This window comes from Peromyscus californicus, unplaced genomic scaffold (genome assembly GCF_007827085.1).
Source record: "Peromyscus californicus insignis strain IS unplaced genomic scaffold, ASM782708v3 Scaffold_18__1_contigs__length_77618521, whole genome shotgun sequence".
Taxonomy (NCBI): Eukaryota; Metazoa; Chordata; class Mammalia; order Rodentia; family Cricetidae; genus Peromyscus; species Peromyscus californicus.
This window is the reverse complement of record NW_026294480.1, coordinates 75352984-75372721: the sequence shown is the minus strand read 5'-3', so window position 1 is coordinate 75372721 and position 19738 is coordinate 75352984. Positions and strand designations below refer to the sequence as shown.

The window sequence follows — 19738 nt, the reverse complement described above, 5'->3', positions numbered from 1 at the left end:
GACTTACTGACCATAGCTACAGCTTGTTATGTCCAATTATAACTGCTTTCAGTTTTTAACAGTTAGCATTCATAGACAGCTTGGGATGAGTACTCCCATCCATCCTGAATTACATAAAGGTCACACTCCATTTTTGTGAAAATCCCTACTTTCAATGTACTTGTTTTCATAGATTTTTGGGTCAACACCCTGTCTGGTTCCCTTCTAGCCCAGAAAGTCTTCATCAGTACTTAAGGTAATTCAAAATGTCACAAAACTGGTTCATTAACAGGAAGTGCATGTTGCTATCAGGCTGTTTGGTAATCTTATGGAGGCCCACATTGAAGATTTAGACATAATTTTAGCTGGAAGAAAGTTATATGGGAAAGACAGTCCTAATATCTAACACTAAAAAGTTAGTCTGTTTATGACCTGATAAAAAAGATGGACTATATTCCCAAACACCACAGGAGTTCATCTAAACTGAAGAGGACATTTGAATTATCATAGCACCCATCTAGTACCATGCATATTTTCTACCAGGAGCTTAAGAACAAATTTTAAAACAGCTACTATTTCAAAAAATAGATATCTATGACCACTTCTGTCTTCTCTCAGTTAACACAATTTGCATGTTCTATTGGGCTTAATTTTATAGTTCTGCTCTTTAGATGTGAAATATGAAGCCCACTATGGACATGTGTCTCTTTTGATCTTTCTGTCCATGATCTATGGCAGATTAATTGCAGATTGTGAACTTTAAAGTTGTGATTCATTTGCATTACCTCTGCACATCATATATATCATTGCTTTCGAACTCTTTGCATCTAAGGGCCCATCTGTCCTACATTAAAAAGAGAAAAGGTCTACCTACTACCTGCTTATAACATGAGTGGCAAGAGAAACAAATATGAGTGTGGCCTAGCCAAATGCTACACAGAATTTTATAGCACATCAATATTGGTAACTTTGTTTATTGATTTACTGGGTATCTTCTCTGAATATTCAAAAGCACAAAATTGCAGTCTAGACATCCTTGTTGTTCATACAACACAACACACCTGTGTGCAGTCTCCCTGTACGGGAAGTGGAACAGCACAGTGTTGCTAAATATGAAAGGCAAAGTAAGCTAATCCATCCCAAATCTCCTTGTTTATTCCTTCTGCTTCTACATAACTCGTTGTCAGTTTTTCATGTACTTTAAACACCAATGTGCACAGAGCGGGAAAACAGGAACTCTGGGAATTGTCATCTTCCTTTATTGCAAGATAACTAACTCTGTGTTCTTTCTTCAATCAGTAACTGTGATGGAAAAATGTTAGTGTCTGAATGAGTTGTTTCACTGACAGGCTGCATTTTCTATGTATTTCATATTTCTAATCTGTTCTGTAAGATAGTCAAGGGCTTACTTCTGATTTTCTGATTTCTCTGGACAAATCCATGAGTCTACGCAGCATCAGAGATCCTGGAGGTTTGGTGACTAGTATTATACATGTACCACGGACACCCTGGGATCTTTGATTGAACTACTGCCCTTAGCAAGATTTTCTGCATAATGTCTCAAGTTGATTTTTAAACGCTACTATTGGTAACGCAATAACTTTTTGCCTTTGCAGATTATGCCCAAAACTTTGAATCCTCAGTGGAGGGAGCAGTTTGATTTTCATCTCTATGAGGAAAGAGGGGGAATCATCGACATCACTGCCTGGGACAAAGATGCTGGGAAAAGGGATGATTTTATTGGAAGGTTTGTGCAAATTGGTATTGTATTTGCCTGAGAGATGGAAGGTTTTTTTTCTGAAAGAATATATTCTTTAAATCTAGTTGTCAACAGTTTTGAAAGAAGGAAACGTTCCATTACAGTGCCAATCAGCACTGAAAACATAGATTCAAAGAATGACCAGTAGGTGGCAGCTTTGCCTAGTTGATGGACAGGCTATTCCAATGTACTATCCAGAATTTTCTCCAGATGTCAGAGTTATTGTGCACAGAAGTTATGGGAGTTGAAAAAGAGGAATTTAATCTGATAAGGGACACTTAGAGAACAAAGAACACGTTCAAGGATGGAAAGTGATCTCCAATAATGCTTGTTTTCACAATGCATATTGTAACCATAAAATGCATTATTTCCTACAACTCCCTACAAGCTTCCTTATAATCTCTTAGGAGTTCATAAATCTGGAAAGAGTTCCAGAATTTTAGAAAAGGAAGAACATAAGTGAGGCAGATCCATGTTAATCTGATAACACAGCAAAATGTGTTCAAAGACTCAAAGGACATTTCTCTACTAAGTTAAGGCTATTTGGGTCTACTACTTGAATGATCGGAATTGTGTTTTGATTAAAAAGCCTATTTTTATATTTTTGACAGTTACATATGTGCATTGTATCAAAATGTGTGAAAACTTGCCAGCACAGAAAAAAACCACAGTGTATAGAAGGGTTTGTTATTTTAAAAAAATCTTTCTTCAATGTAGTTCACAGGAATTCCAAGTCCAAAGAGAATTCATACATTCCCAGAGTAAAAGGAATTTTAGTCTAAAAGTAAAAACAGGAATCCAAACCGACATTCAAGGCTCTTCATTTCTATTTAAATGATTCTGACACATCTGTTTAAGCAATAGTTTTCACCATATGCATGTAATATGGGAGATAAAGCTAAGTTTCAGTTAATCATTAATATCTGGCTTTGTAAATGAAGATGGGGGAACACCACTGTTATCTAGGAATTGCATTATACTTTAATCTTTGTGAAAACAGGGGTCTCTGTTGGACTTTGCCCCTCAGAAAAATACTATTGTCAGAGTTCTCTGGAAGTCATTTTGTTCTTTTTGGTATCTACCACTAACTTAAGTCACAGCATACATCTGCCGGTCTGAGAAGCAGTCCACTATGGCTGTGCATTTGACTACATCTCCCTCCTTAGGCTGTGATCTCTCTCAGGGAGTTAGACTCTAGCTCTTCTGAGGACACTTACTTATTTTTCATAGTTTAAGCAACAGTTCCTGTCTGGGTAATCAGATAACCCAAGTGGAGCCTGCTCCCTCCTTACTTTAAATTCAGACTATCTGGAATGAAGGGGCTATGCTCTAAAACCTGCTGGCCTCTGCTCTGGCTACTGTCAACGTGGAGGGTCAAGATGACTTGTCCCTTTCCTGTTTTACTGCATAATGACAAATATCATTTAAGCATTGCTTCCTGAGGGAAAAATTTCCAACTTTGGATATTGTAAAATGTCAGAGCCCATTTTGTACAGGCTTTTCCCTTTTCCCCAACAGAAAACATGTTGGGCAGAGGAGGGCACATCTGCCTTACTCCACCTTGCTTCTGGGCTTGTTATGGTTTGTTCAATGTTTATTTTCAACCTTGGGCCACATATTCTTTTGAATGTATGTTTTGTGAATATAAACTCAATAGTAAGGCTAGTCTGTTCGTGATAAAAGCAAGGCTGACTATCAGTTAAAGAAACATGTTCAAATCTGGAACGATGAAGCATGAATATTTTAGCAGTGAAAACTTGCCTTCCTCTATCCTCACTCAAACCCATAAAGTCAGGCTTCTGCCCCAGCCGTCTACTACAGCTGTTCCTGTCAGGCCACCTGCAAATCCCAAGTCCTGTGACCTGCTGGCCACCTTGTCTCACTCAGCAGCACGGAAGGAAATGGCTGATGGCTTCCTTACTTTGAAACAGATTTTTCACTTGGCTTCCAAGATGCCATAGTTCCTCCTATCATGTGGTCTCCTGTGAACGTTTCCTCCCTCACGTTCTCACAGAACAGTTCCAGAGCCAACGCTTCGGACCTGAAACCTTCGCTCCTTCTCTGCCAGCACTTGCCCCCTCTGTGAGTTTATCCTTCCTGTGTTTCCCGTACCACTCAGGACTGCCAACTGCCAATGTTCTGGTCATTCTGATAATCCCCCTTTCAACCGCCATCCTCATATCCAACTTACTACTTTACTACTGGAATAATTAACATGCTTCTTCTATTTAGACACTCCAGAGTTAAACTTCACCCTCCCGATCCCCAAAAGCTGGGTTTTCCCGGGTCTTTTGCTAACACTGAAAGTACCAGAGCTTCCTTCTTATTCTTTCTTTTTTCTCACTTTCATCAAATACACCAGCAGCCCACTCTTTCATCAAGGCTGCAGTCTAGATGACATGAAGATCTTCCATGAGACTTGCCTCTTGAAGAATCTGCACACAGCAGTAGCATCACCTATGAGAGGAGCCTTCAATGCATGGACCTTTGGAGGCCCCACATCACCTCCATGGCTGTACCACCAGCCTGGCTAACCACCTGCTTCCCTGCAGACCGTGGCCACAGCCAGTTCCTTCCACCTTTCTCTTCATCTGACAGTCTATTCCCAACACAGTCACCAACATCATTTTTTTTAATTTAATAAAGTTTTTTTCCCCCAAAATGTGCAGTCATTTGAGCCTGTTCCTGCCTCTTTCTCAGCAGCTGGGGGACTCCACCCTTAGCATTTCCAGTGCAAATCACTTGAACTCTGTGGTCTTTACTAAGGGGCTGCTGAAGGGCTGCCTTGGCTAACTGAACCTTTGGGTTCTTGGAATCCGTAACTGAGAGCACAATCAGAAGCTCCCTGGAAGTCTGTCAAGAGAAAAATGGCTCGATGAGCCGGGGCACAGTTGCTGGGTTGGCCTCTTGGGCCTGACCACTTTTTTGCTCCTGGACATCTGGGTCTTTTTCCTGTATCTTCGTCCTGGTTGTTCTTAGCTGTTTTCCCAAGGTTCAGAGAGTGGCAGGGACCCGACAACTTCCCTTAGACACGGGTTATAAAGATCATTTAAAACTGTATTTAATCTTTATGTGATAAGTGTCTATGTTTGTGCGTGTGCCACGGCACCCGTGAAGGTCAAAGGGCAGCATGGTAGAGTCTGTTCTCTCCTTCCTTCTTTACATGCATTCCGGGGATTGAACTAAGTCCCCAGGGACACAGCAAGCACCTTTATTTACTGAACCACCTCTGCAGTCCCAAGAGAAAAAAGTTAAGACATAAATAAAGTAATTTAACTCCTCTACTCAAAACCCTTCTCTTGTTTCCTAATGGTCTGGGTAGAAGCAAAGTCCTCGCTGGGGACTTCTGTGCTCTGCACGGCCCCAAACCTCTGGGCTGAAATGCTGTCGTGTTTCCTCCTCTGCCTTCTGGCCATAATGGACACTAGGCTGTTCCCCACCACACCGGACACAGCACCATCTGTGACACCTTTCTTTAAATCACTTGCCTGCCTTGCTTTTGTACTTTCCCAGGCCTGGTAAACCCTATTTTCTTAGTATTCCCTTCCTCCTCCTCTGCTGATATTTTATAGACATAGCCACCATTTGGTACACTGTGTGTCTTCCTTACTGTATGTGATTATCCACTTCACTGTCCTGGAATACAAATCCCATGACTGGAGGCACAGTTGAGTGTCTGTTTACTGTAGCATCCTCAGAAAGTATGTGACACATATGCTCAATAAATATTCTTTAATTTGAAAGCAAACATTTGAAGCTTGATTTAATACTGGTAATTATGATTATTCTTTTTTTTTAAATAAAGAAAGATTTGATACCAGATGTTTATATATTGTCAATATGACCATGATCTGGTGGAAGGCACAAACTTCAAATATAATTGTGGAAAAATGTATGGATATTATACAATGGAGAAAAACTAATGAGTTAGAGCATAAAAGTGTCTGCATAATGCCTATGCTTAAAATGCTAAACTAATATATTTAGGAGAAAAATGATTCTATATATTAATAAGATTATTTCACCCCAACATTTTAATTGACATATAAAATTGTACCTATTTTTAGGCTATCATGTATATCAAGATATATATTGTGTTATGTTGAAATCAAGGCAAGCATATATAAATCCTTAGGAACTTACGGCTGGTGGGAACATTTGCAATCCTTTCATGTAGATTATACGTATAGACACAATATTGTTACCTAAAGCCACACTGTTAGAGCACAGCACATCAGAACTGCATCTCATCCTGCCCAGTCATCATTTCCCCGTCCTCCATCCCTCTGTTCTTCCAAGACTTTTGAACTTCTAATCTACTTTTAACTTTTGTGAAGTCTGCCTTTTTAGACTCCATGTCAGTTAGATCAGGGCACTAATTACTTTTCTGTGCATGGATTATTTTACTAGGTGAAATGATCTCCTGTTCTGTCTGTTTAGCCATAAATAAATATATTCCATGCTTCTTTACGTTTTGGAAAGTCCTAGTATCAAAAACAGAATTTCATTATTTAATGAACAAATAATATTCTACTGTGAATATAAATTATATATCCTTTACCCATCACTTGATGGATAGTAATGTTATGTCTACTTCATGGATACTGTGAGCAATACTGCATTAAACAGAACAGTAAAGAGTCTGAAGTATTTTTGTATTTTTTCCCTCAATTGTTTCATGGTTTTAGATCTGCTATGAAAGTCTTTCATCTATTTTGAATTGGTTTGTACACCTGGGGAGAGATCATGGTCTGGTTTCTGCATGTGGATATCCAGTTTTCTTAAGACCATTCCTTGAAGAGTCTGCCTATACTCTGCTCCATGTTTCTAGTGCATTTGCTGAACGTCCTTAGTTATGGATACTTCACTTTACCTCTAAGCTCTGAACTCCACTCCATTTGTCTAAGTGTCTTCATTAGCTCTGCTATATATTTTGAAGTCAGGTAGTATGAGTTCAAGCTGTTGGTTTGCTTGAGAATGCTAGCTCTTTGTGGAATGTTGTTCATACCCTGATAGAAACTACATTGTGACTGGAGGTCATTTTGAGTAGCATGGACATTTTTAAAAATTTATTTATTTATTAAAAAATTTCATTTATTTTACATACAGACCATAGTTTTCCTCCCCTCTTCTCCTCCCATTCCTTCCCCCACCACCTCCTACCCCCTCATCCACTCATCCCCCATCTCCACGCAGAGAGGGTCAAGCCTCCCATGGGAGTCAACAAAGCATGACCTCAAATTGAAGCAGCACCAAGCTCCTCCCCCTGTAGCATGGACATTTTAATAAAATGGATTATTCCAGTTTATGAACCTACCTTTCCATGCTTTTGTTCTAAATTGGTTCATTCGCAAATATTTTACTTTTATAGCTATTGTAAATTTAGTTTGTTTTCTTTATATTTTTTCAATTAATTTGCTATTGATAGACTGCAATATTACTGATATTTATCTATTGATTTTGGATCCTACAATTTCGAAAAAAATGTTTAATTGGCTCTAATAGTTTTCAGTGGGTCTTTGGGTCTTTGGGATATTGCATAAATAAGATCATATCACATGTAAATAGCGACAGTTTGCCTCCATTTCTTCCTTTTGCCTGATTGTTCTGGTTGGGACATTCAGTACTATGGTTGAATTAAAAACTTGAAAGTTGGAATGTACAGATTCTACAGAGATATCTCCTAGCATAATCCTATTCAGTATGACACTAACTATATGTTATTACCATAACATATGTTATATAGCTCTATGGTTTCATTGTGCTGTGGTATGCTTCTTCTAGTACTGTGTTCAGAGTTTTCTTCATCATGATATAGGGGAGTTTATACATTCTGTTGTTTTATTTTACATAAAAATATATCCACCAAGAACAGAGATTAGCCATTATATACAGCTCGACATGAGGAGGGCATAGAAGGAAAGCGTATACTGTGCCAATTCTGCTGATACAAAAAACAAAGCCAAGTTGGTTAAGAGGCTGCTTGGTGGTTACACAAGTGGGGTGACTGATCTGTGGTACAAACCCAAGTTTCCTGACCTGAAAGTTCACCCTCTGTTTACCACAGTCTGTATTCAGCATGTTTTCTGGACACCTTTACCTCCTCAATAAAATAATTAGTCACTAAACCAATTTAGATGATGTACATCATGCTGCAAGTTTGAACAACAAATACTACCTGCTGTTGAACTACAGATTTCAAGCAAAGGTGAAATAATGTTAATCTACATGCCATTATTTAACTTTCTGATCTTCTGCATTTTGGCAGACAAGAAAGACTGCCACCTTTATGATAGTCAGCTAATAAATCCTCATGATTGTTACACTTTTATGCAGAGCAGTAATCTGAACAAATTGGTTGCTGACAGCTGAGGTAAATTGCCAAGAATGAGGGCTGTGAGAAAGCAAGTTGTTTTTATGAATGTACAGAATAAATAGATCCTATAGCATGCAAGTTTATTCAGTTGGAGTTATCCGTAGTTCAATATGGCAAGATTTATCGTATAACTTATTAGGGTGCAAAGTGTCTTTATCTTTAAAGTGGTATTGATTTGGGGATATATGTATTTTAGGTTGGTGAATTGTTAGTGACATTATTCATTGTATGTTATCAGAACCTTAGTGTTGGTACTGCCTAGTACATCAAAGTGTTGCTGATGTAGGCCTGAGTAGAGAGTTTAAGAAAAGTTTTATTAAATGATATATGATAAGAAAACTTACTATAAATTGGCTAGCTCTAGGCAAAGAACATGTTTCCCATTCTATAGCATGAAACAACCCTATGACTCTGGAAAGGATGAAAATGGAATATGAGGTGAGCTCACATGTTCAGGGTTAGTGTGGAGGTAAACATGCTTGTTCAGGGTTAGCATGGAGGTGAACACTTGTGTTCAGGTGTAGTGTGGAGGTGAGCACACATGTCCCGGTATAGTGTGGAGGTGAGCACTGTGTCCAGGTTTAGCATGGGAAAGGAGGAAACCAGCCTTTGGCTTTGACTTTCCACTAAATTCATATTCTTTCAAAGTTTAAGATCAGTGCATTTGCGTAGTCAACTCTATGATTCTGATTTGGAGCATTTATTTGCGACACCAAAACTATAATGACCCTTGGTTCCTACATAAACGAGGAAGTAAAATCACAAGCATTGTTAACTGCAAAGCACAGAGATTTCTAAACTAATGAGTTTTTTATTAAGTCATTATTTTTTTTTTGGTTTTTTTTTTTTTTTTTTTTCGAGACAGGGTTTCTCTGTGTAGCTTTGCGCCTTTTCCTGGAACTCACTTGGTAGCCCAGGCTGGCCTTGAACTCACAGAGATCCGCCTGGCTTTGTTAACTGCAAAGCACAGAGATTTCTAAACTAATGAGTTTTTTATTAAGTCATTATATTTTTTTTTGTTTGTTTTTTATATTTTTATTGATTTCCTAACTGAAGATTTGTGGAATGAGATGTTTCTTAAGGATGATAAACATCATTTAAATTAATTTCAATCTTTTGTTCATAAGTTATTATTTCCTCCGGAAAGTTTTAAATTTGTGCTTATTTCAATATTTCATAACTAATGGGCAATGTTTCCATTATAATTTCTGAGTACTACTACATGTAGTTTCAATAGTTTACCTTCAAGGCCATGAACAGGGAATTTTACAAGTTTATGGATGTATGCTCTGATAGAAAAATCTTCCCCACACAACTGAACCATGGTAACTTTGGACAACAGGAATTCAGCTTTGTTTTTTCTCATTTAATATCCAAGGTGGAGAAAAGCTTCTGAACAGTCGTGAACTTGGAAGCAAGACAGTGGCTCCATGCTGAGTCCTCTCCATTGCAAATATTCCAAAGCATGAGCCGTACTGATTCATAACATAAGGATCTGTAGTATTTTACAGACTGTGGATTATAGTACTATAAAGGAGTTCTCATACATGAAGACATTTTTAAAGCTTCAAATAACTTACTGAATACTTGGTTTTTTAAAAAAGTCTGTAAAACTGTTGTTTTTCAAATACCTTCCCCCAAAAGAAACCCTAGAGACTTGTCCTCTTCTTTGGAAGGTTTATTTTTAAATATCTTGCGAATCATGATGGCTTCAAAGTATCTTTAGCTAGTACTTCAGGATATAAACTATACTTTGAAATTCAATGTTAAAGAAAATTGATATAAACTTGTGTTGAAAATGTTCTGCTTGATAATTTGGATTGTTTGGGCTGAATTCTTGGTAGGTCTGGTTATCCCCAGTGATTTGTGACTCATAGTGTGTCTGACACACACCATGGGTAGGAGTAGAGGTGTCATCACTCCAGACTTTTAGCATAGATGTTCTCTTGCGCGTGCTCAATTAGCGTTATCTTCAACCCACAGTTATTTAACGGAGATATTTTTAAGTTAATTGTGCATTTTGTGAGAGTTAGCTTAGTTAAAACTAGATTATATAATTCTTGAATCCCCTTGCTCAGGCCTGCATGAGTTGGAGTCCAGGGCACACTAGTGTCACTGTCGACTAGTGGTGCCTTCCATGTCTTCCCGTTACACATTTGGTGAAGGTCGATGTGTATACTCACCATCGGGGGCGGGGGGGGGGGGGATGACTTCAAATAGCTCCATCTCCTACTTGTTTTGCCCTGGAGACTCATTCCGACACACCAAGGGTGCTAACCACAAGGTTGTTTGATCTGGGAAGAGACATTGACTATCATCAATTCAAGAGTAACAGAGGCAAGGCATGGGGAAGAAAAAGTGAGATGAACCCTGTTTTCTCCTCCAGTTCTCAGGGAAAAGGTCATTGAAGATGTATAATCCTTCTTTCATATGGCTAAAGAATCCCCATGCATAATGTATGTTATATATTCGAGTTCTGATACAGAAGTTAGGAAACATGATTCAAGCTCTTTGATCTCTGAACTTGGATTTTTTCAATTTTTGGAATGCATCAAAATGTCTCTGAAATCCTCTTCAGTGTTAATTCTGTTTTGACTATTATATTAATTGATTGACTGATTAATTGGTGAGTTGGGTTTGGGTACAGATAGTTCAAAGTTCAAATGAAAGTGAAGGTGATAGTGTAAGTAGACAGCACTTGTAACTTTTCAAAGTATTTTTGTGCTCTCACAACTGCAGCTAAGAGAGGGCGTTTTTCTCTTGAATTCTATTTGATAAGCAAGTAAGGCTGAGGGGAAGTGATGGTGCTCACCTTTAACCCCAGCATTCACTCGGAAGGCAAAGGCAGGAAGGTGTCTGTGAGTTTGAGCCAGCCTGGTCTATATAACAAATTCCAAGGCAACCAAAACTACATATAGAGACCATGTCTCAAAATAAAATAAATCTCAAGCACAAAGAGCTTAAGTGATTTGCTTAACATCATAATACAAATGAGGTTTTCAGGTCAGCATTCTGAATCCTTGAGCATATACTCTGACATCAAATAACCTTGTTCACATCAACACCAAGTTGGTGTGTATTCAGTGTTCTAGAAATAAAGATAGGAGAACCTAGATTTTAAACAGGTGACCCCTAGAAATCTGAGAGGATCTGACACATGAGTGAGTGAGTGAGATAAGTGTCATAAATAGGTCAAACAAAATGAAAGAGAGAGAGAGAGAGAAAGAGAAGAAGAAAAGGAGGGAGGGACGGAGGGAGGGAGGAAGAAAGGAAGGAAGGGAGGGGGGACGGAGGGACAGAGGGAGGGAGGGAGGGAATCAGATCACTTTCTAGGTAGATGGGACAGAAGTTCAGAATGAGTATTAGGCATTAATTTTGGCCTTACCATGATGAAGGTCACTCTTTGGCCTCTCTGAAGTAGCATTTCTTTGTAAAGAGTTTAATACTCAGAAAGCACTAAATAGAGTCTACATGCTATAGAGGACAAGATGTTACTCCCCTCCTAGAGATGCTTCAGGACATGAAGAAAGACAACTGAAAGGTTTTTCAATAGGGTTAGTAAAAGTTAGCCAAGGAAAGGTAGGTAGACTATCACCTCAGGCATGGAAGATGTCTCATCCAGACCTCCAGAACCTGGTGAAAAATATGGGTAGACTGGAGTGGCACAGTGTGGCATGGACAAGTCACATACAGGCTGATAATAGCTTCCTGAGGGCACTGTCAGATGGGCACTGGGGATATTTCTTAGGGGGAGGGAAGCAGGAATAGGGATATAGTCAAGTTTTTAACATCCAAAATTGAGAGTGTGTGTAAACTGTATCAGCACATTTCACCTTAGCCTGGGTTCTCTAGAAACAAACTCTGAGGCAACAATTTGGCGCTGCTGATTTACTGGGAGGTGTATTCCCAGAAAGTAAGGTACGAGATGATGAAGAAGAAGGAGCCTTGGCAAACAATACAAGGTAATACGCTGCCGAGGTGTTCACTGTTTTCTGTGTATCAGGGAAACGCTGCTTCGGAGGTATATGTACATCGCCATCTGCAGTCAAGCAATATTGTCAGATCATATTTTGGAGTAGTCTGTCAGAGCGAAAGAGGTATCAGAAGTTGTCTTCCCACTTCCTGTTCTACTGATAAAAGTTCACTCCACAGGAAACAACCTCTTCATGTTTCATTGGGGCTCCATTGACAGGTTCTGAGAGCAATATTGTATTCTACAGTGTGGCTTTGTATCCAAATGTAGAAGTGGCCTTAGAAGCCAGAAAGTCCAGGTATGTGGAAGCTAGATCCGGATTGGCAGTCACCACTGCCAAGGACAGGACCCAGTCCATTTGGGCAAGGGCAAGATTACAACTTGTAGGAAGAAGAGCTGTGAGGACTCAGGTACAGTGACTAGTGAAGGTAGTGGCGTGAAGAGCAGCCTTTTGGGACACAAAAATCAAAGTCACATCTTAGTCACAGCAAGTGACTGAGCCCCAGGAGGTCAAGTCTCCTGGAGAATCTAGGGAAGTAATTATGATATTTTAAATATGTTTTAAAACTGTATGTGTAGCTCCCTGCTAGAAAACACGTGAAGTGAGTTATCTTTGAGCCAAAGAGAAGGGTCTACAGCACCTTCTTTTGATATCCTCCTCCATGCTGACATTAGAGGCACCCAGTGCTATTGCTTACAATATGGTATGAAATTAGATTATATAGATTTCTTCTTACACAGCCTTTCAAGGGTTTTTTGCTTTGTTTTGCTTTATAAGATGGATAAGGAATAATATTTCATTACCTATAAGATAAACTTGTTCTTTTAGGTTTTTAGTTTGTAGAATTGTGAAGAAAGAAAGACGCAAGTGTAAACATGGATAGAGTTATCACAGATTGTGAGACTGGGGATTCTCCGAGTTCATCTAGTTCAATGAGCTCATAACTGCTGATGAGAAAAGTGAAACTCAAGAGGGAAAGTTGTCTTGGAAAAGGTCATACAACTAATTAGTGGGAACGGAGTCCTGAACTAAGGAAATGACTCTGGGCTCTTCATCCCTGTCAAGTATTTTTGGAGTTCATGAATTTACATTACTGCTTTTTAAAAAATAATTTCGTGTTTTCATTTTTGAAAAGCATTCCTTACATGCCTCGGTCCCCGGTCCCCGGACAGTCACTTACTTCTACAGTTCGTCTGTGATGAGTCCTCTCCTTGCGAGGGATTTATCAGCACAGGTGAACCCCATACAAGCACTTCAGCCCACACCAATTAGTGCTGTATTCACAGGGTGGTAGACTATGCCACAAGGGTTCTGTCTTTGTACATATTTGTTCAAAAGCTGGAAGAGAATGGAATTTTTTTTCTACATCTGATCCCAGCAGTCATTTGATTTAATACTCAGCAATGAAGTTGTGATACAAACTTTATCTTCAAGTTAACAAGACAGTTTGGCTAAGTCATAGCAAAAAAAAATTGACATTTAAAGCGGCATCATATTCCTGAGCAGAATTTTAGATGAATAAGATGTCTGAGGAACCACAGTGAAAACCTCCCATGTTTTAACATTGAACACTCTCATGCCCAGCACATTATTGTTCTCTATATTAAAATTAGGACAGTCAAAATGCTGAAACAATACACATGGCCCTTCCTGTGAGCATATTCAATACTGAAGTTTTAGTTGATGAAGGAAAAACATTCCTATAAATTTATCTTGTTTGAATTTTACTGGTGTCACACCTTTTAAATTTTCATTTGTGAAATGCTCTTGTAAGAACAAACAGCTTCCTTCCCTAACATGTTTGTAGTTTAAAACACTGAAATAAAAACAACACAAATTCTACACTTGGAATGGAGATGTTTCCTGTAACCGAGATGTCTGGTCATCTCTGAGAACCATTGCTAACTGCAGGCTTTCCTCCAAGAATGCAGTTACTCAGCAACAGCCTTGGAGCTGAGAATGCTTAGGTCTTCCATTTCAGAGGCCCAGGGACTGGCTCTGACTCTGGTCATTACTGTGTGTGTCCATTTAGGTCATGTGACCTTCCTGTTCCTCAGTTTTTCACTGGCATGTTGGAGATTGCTGGATTCACAAATTTTTAATACCCATTGGAGCAGGTAGAGTAATTAAGTGAAATAGGCCAGCTACAGGCAGAGATGGTGATAGTCACTCATTCAGGGAATATGTGTCCTGTATTCAAAATTAATGTATTTAGAATTGAACTTTTATTTGACACAACACACACACACAATCATTTGCACATGCACAAACACACACACACACACACACACACACACACACACACACACACACACACACACACACACTAGATCTATGGGTGTGATTCCATCTAAAAGTTGCCAGTTTGTAATTTCTAGAGGAAGTAACCTTGACAGCACTCTGAAGCTCTCCTGTGGCGACTCTGAAAGAAAGGAAGCCTGATCGTCCACACAGCCCATGCAAAGTGGTCATGAGCTTGAAAGGGAAATGGCCAGAGGCTTGTGTGTATCCAGCGCTTTTCTGTGTATGACAGCACACATCCTATACAAGACGAAGGAAGGAAGGAAGGAGGAGCCTACAAGTATGTGGACAAACTGACTGGGGGTGGGGTGGAACAAAAACAAGGTGAACGGAAGACCCTTGTTGGTCCCAACTGTACCCAGCCAACATTCTGTGTGGATCACAACCCTGTTCAGTTATCTAGTTCCACTCCTGACCCATTCAGTAAGACCAGGCACTGTGCCAGAGCTGGAGAGGTCTCTAAAACCATTTTCATGTCCCTCCTTTCATGAGAGACTCCTTTTGACTGTTTTTTATTGATGTGTTTTAACTTTCAGTTTACTGCGGGTGTTATTGAGAATTTGATTCTAATTACAATTAGAATGTTAGATAAGGCATTTGGCATTGTGTGGGCTTTTTATTTTTAACTTTTTTACCACGAGGAGACTTAGTGATAGTATTTTGAATTGAATGTTGTATTAATGGAGTCAATGAGGTTTCTGGTATCCTAGCATTTGGAAAGTGTATTCCAGAATTGTACAGACTAATTTCTAACTCTCTCAATAATAGAATTTAGCGCATATCCTGTGTCTAGTCATAGTCATTGTTAATGCTGTGCACAAAATAAAAGTAAATGTCAGATTCCCATTCATTTTGTGAAATCTCATAAGAGAGATATTTGAATTCAGGTACAATCTTTGAAGACTTTAGATACTGTTATTATCCTACTATTATTTAAAGACAATTTTAAAACAAAGCAATAAATGGTAGAGTGAGGAATGAAAAGGATCAAGCATTTAATCCCATCTCATTTATGATATATTGAGAACATTTACTTTGGTAATTGGCTATTTCTTAATTTCCATCATATTTTTTGGTGTGGGTCACAGCACATGAGTGGGTGTTAGCAGACAGTCTGTGGGAATTGGTTCTCTCCTTCCACCACGCGGGTCCCAGAGCTGGAACTCAGACGTCCAAGCTTAGCAGCCAGCATCCGCACCCCCCTCCCCCAGCAGTCTCATCAACCCCTTTTCCTGTTTGAAATGTTTTTTTTCTTTATCCCTGCTCTTTCTCCCCTTCTCCCCGCCTCTCGGGTTATTAGCCTGATAGTCACTATATTATCTACCTCCTCAAAATCAATTGACATTTTTATGAAAAGAGTGCAAGGTGTTTTAACTGCAAGAGTGGCACATGCAGCGTGGCTTGCCGCATTGTGCAGCCCTGAGAGGACACATTTAGATTTAGTGAGTGTACCGTAAGTACAATTTCAAAGGTGTAAAACTTAAGCTCCCCACAGTGAAAGTTCTATTTGCTATTCAATGACATTTATGAATTGGAAGGAGGGATCACAAAATGGCAGCAGTGGCATGGACACTCAGGCTTTTAGTAGTTTGCCTCCTCCTGAATAGGTCCAAGAACCCCCACCAATTCATGAAAACAGTATCAGAGGATATACTAATTCAACTTCACCTGAGTTTGTATCTTATAGGAAACAAGCAAGTAAAAGTTCTGTGATAGCCAGGGTCTGAATTTTGTGAAGAAAGGCAGTTGATCTTCTACTGTCCCAGATGGTATTTCTATTGCTTTATCTTTCGCAGGGCTCCGACAAAGCCATGTCTGTTTGATGTGGTGAGAACGCCACTTGCTAATTCAAAACATTTGTTTCTAGGTGCCAGGTTGACCTGTCGTCCCTCAGTAGGGAGCAAACGCACAAGCTGGAGTTACAGCTGGAAGAGGGTGAGGGCCACCTGGTTCTGCTTGTCACTCTGACAGCCTCGGCCACAGTCAGCATCTCCGACCTCTCTGTCCACTCCCTGGAGGACCAGAAGGAGCGGGGAGAGATATTAAAGAGATATGTACGTATGCAATGAGCTTCCTTACAGACCCATGTGTGACTAGACGAGGTTGTACACAGTGTGCCCAGAAAGACAAGTGGATTTTGGAGGAGGTGTTCGAGGAGCAGAGGGTGGGCCCACATAGATACATGCAGCCCTGCAGGAGCCTCGGCATCTCCTGCTGATGTCTATAGCTTGGTCATCTCCAGAATTTCACAGCACATTCTGGATTCTAAGGTTCTACCTTGTGATTTTTATCATATAGAGAAACTCTCCATAAAGGAACTCAAATGTATTCATCCCTTTAATATTAATCCGTGGCTCTGTGTAATTTCAAGTACGACTTGAAGTCTAAAATGAGGTTATTGGCATACTGGGAAGTTGGGAACTACAGAGTGATGTTTACTGTTCAGAAAAGCCTAACTGCATGCAGTCAGTATGAAAGTGAAATGCAATCAAAATGTAGCCCCCATCATTCTGATTGAATGTGAGGTATGAGAGTGGAATGGAGTGCCAATAATCACCCTTCTCAAATGCTATGTCCTTTAAATAGTCAAATCTTCATATTTCCCAGCGACTTTCTGGGTGCATTTCTCACCATGTAGTTGTCGTGAATCAACAGAGGGGGGAGCTCTTGCTCCACCATTGTCTCCTAATGGAGGCTTGGAAAAGTAAATGCCTTGGTACCCATGAAGCTAGAGGAAGGCTTTTCCACTTCAAATCACAAAGCTTGTATTGTACAGTGCTGCCAGGTGTTTAGACGGCTCCTCTAGACACTCAGTCATGAAACCAAGCTCGACTAACAAAGAATGGCTTTTTAAAAACCTATTCCTATTTGCTGACTGACATCCTTTCAATAACTGAATTTAATAAAGACGTACCTTATCAGGTTGTGCAGCTAACATGAAGTGCCCGTACGAATGCTCTACAATATTCTTCAAACAGATTAGCAGGATGTACGCCTCAGCAAATTTATTCTGGCTATCTCCACTGAATCAGCTGTCTGCTAATGCTTGTACAACTCATCCACCAATGGTATTATCATAAACAGTTTAATAGAGGTGACTTAGCAAGGCTAAATCGTGTGTATTTTTAAACCACCTAAGAGCCTAAGTTATTGTATAGTATCTTCTAATATATAAGTGCAATTATGAAAATTATTTCACATTTTGCTACTCCACCAAAAGTATATTCTCTAGTTACTAGAAATGAGCTTTCTGAATTAAAACTACCGTAAAGGAATTAATTGGTATATTAACATGAAAATTTATCTGGGCATTAACATTCTGTAGTTACTGGATCACTATTTTAATATTATCTCATGTATGAAGATGATACTGCTGTCTACACAATTAGAAGTAATCCACCTATTATTGATTGATTTTTTTTGTTATTGAATAGACTTCCTTTAATCAGCTGTCTCCGTTCTGAATGTGAATACTTTGTTTTTTCATCTTTTCCAAAATGCTACTTATTTCAATGAAATGTAAACTGTTATGTTTGGCATCTCAGCTGATTCTCAGGATATATTCTTCCCAATGCATTAAAAGGTGAATTATGTTTAAATATGCTTTTTTGTAACCTCAATTTTCAGGCACTGGTCTCCCTCTCCCTCTCGAGACACACTTGCTAAGAAGTGGTAATGCAGAACATTGAATGTGCTATATTAGTGTTAGCTCACAACAGTACAAGGACAAAGAGCAACCTCTTGGTGGATTTAATGTATTTTATACTTTGTGCATTATGAAATGAATGAATTTTGCATGATGTCTAATATATACCTTGTTTTGATGAAACAGGTAAAGGGAACTACTGTTCAGCAAATTATTTCTGTGTTTTTTCCTTTAAAAATGCACATGGTGTGTGTGTGTGTGTGTGTGTGTGTGTGTGTGTGTGTGTGTGTGTGTGTGTTTAAAGTGTAGGTTAAACTTAAGAATTTGATTTGGTTTGTATTTGGTGCTGGTAGGGTAGGGAAAGTAATGAATTGCTCCACTCTGATATGAAACAGCCCTAGAGAATCTTGTCACTGCTGAGCACTGAAACCCCACAAATTAACCAGACATTCCTGAGTGAGCTACTATTTGATCACCACATTCTGAAAAGGTGGTTAATTCCATTTTCCTGTTCTTTTCTTCTTTGGAGGGGGGAAGAGGGAAGGTCAGTAGGGGCGGGTAGTAATGGGTAGGAGTCCAAGAGCTGCTGTTTGACCTTTTCAGAACGGGTTTGCTGAACCCCTGCTCCTCCTTGTCACAGTTTAAAAACCAGAGGAGCTAGTTTAGAGAAGAAGTTGTTAGCATTCCATTTTTATTATGACATTTCACAGTCATCTGATTTAATGTCCCTTGACCGGATTGTCCACCGTGAGACGATGGGCTTGAAATGTTATTTAGAGCATTGATAAAAGGTGAGCGGTTCTAAGATGACAGCAAGTCATAAGGCTGGTGGTGTGACATTAATTTTCTCCATAACAGAGATGGAATAAGACGTCATGGTGACAAGCTGTCAATCAGCTCTGGCCCCTCAGAGCATCTCTGTACCCTAGGATGGGGTATTGCCTCTCCCGTAATAGAGCTGAACTGCGATGCTCTCCCTGACAGCTGCTGCAGCCATAGAGAAAATATATTATACAGCCTTTCATTAAAAAAATAAAGAGGACTCCTCTCCAGAGCATTTCAATCTCTTCCCATCTATTGAGGGCTTAGGATTCACAGCAGATCATGGATTCCTCTGCTATGGAAATTTCTGGCTTCAAAAGCCATCCAGGTACTGAGGCCTTCTAAAATAACCATAAATAACAACACAGGAACACCCCTTGATAAAGCTTTTCATAAAATTACAGTTTTAAACTGGTATTTATTTGCTTTTTCTTTGAGTTCTTATTATAATCTATATGCCACTGGCCTAAACAGTAGAAATTTGCAATAAATTGTCAAGTGTCAGGTGACTTGGAGAATGAAAACTTCAAACTATAATCACCCCTCCAAACGCAAAGCAGAGCCCCAGAATGGAAGCCCCCAAGACAGTGTGGCTGTGGCTGTTCCCTCAGCTTCCCAGAGCAAAATGTTCTAACTGATGATATTTGTTTTAGTCACAAGGAAACTTGGTTTAAATTGCTCCTGAAAAAATTAAAGTGCTAACCCTTGTGATGAAGCTGTTCCCCATCATTAAGGAGGAATTCCTAGCTGGTTTAATATATCGAGTGGGCTCTGAGATGAGTCCCTCACCAACTTTATCTGTGCTGTAAGACACAGAGCACCTGGAAGCCTCAGAACCCTAACACTGCTGCTAATGACAAACCTTTGTAAGAATTTAAAAA

General features: G+C 39.4%; 1 protein-coding gene across 12 annotated transcripts in view; it reads left to right on the top strand.

Moving 5' to 3' along the window:
* Positions 1-19738, top strand: part of Mctp1 (multiple C2 and transmembrane domain containing 1) — a 588499-nt gene that overhangs the window by 390886 nt on the left and 177875 nt on the right. For all 12 annotated transcript variants that reach the window (XM_052743710.1, XM_052743711.1, XM_052743708.1 and 9 more), the window contains 2 exons: positions 1596-1726; positions 16257-16443. In XM_052743710.1, the coding sequence (XP_052599670.1) occupies positions 1596-1726; positions 16257-16443 (318 nt within the window). The remainder of the gene's footprint in view (positions 1-1595; positions 1727-16256; positions 16444-19738) is intronic.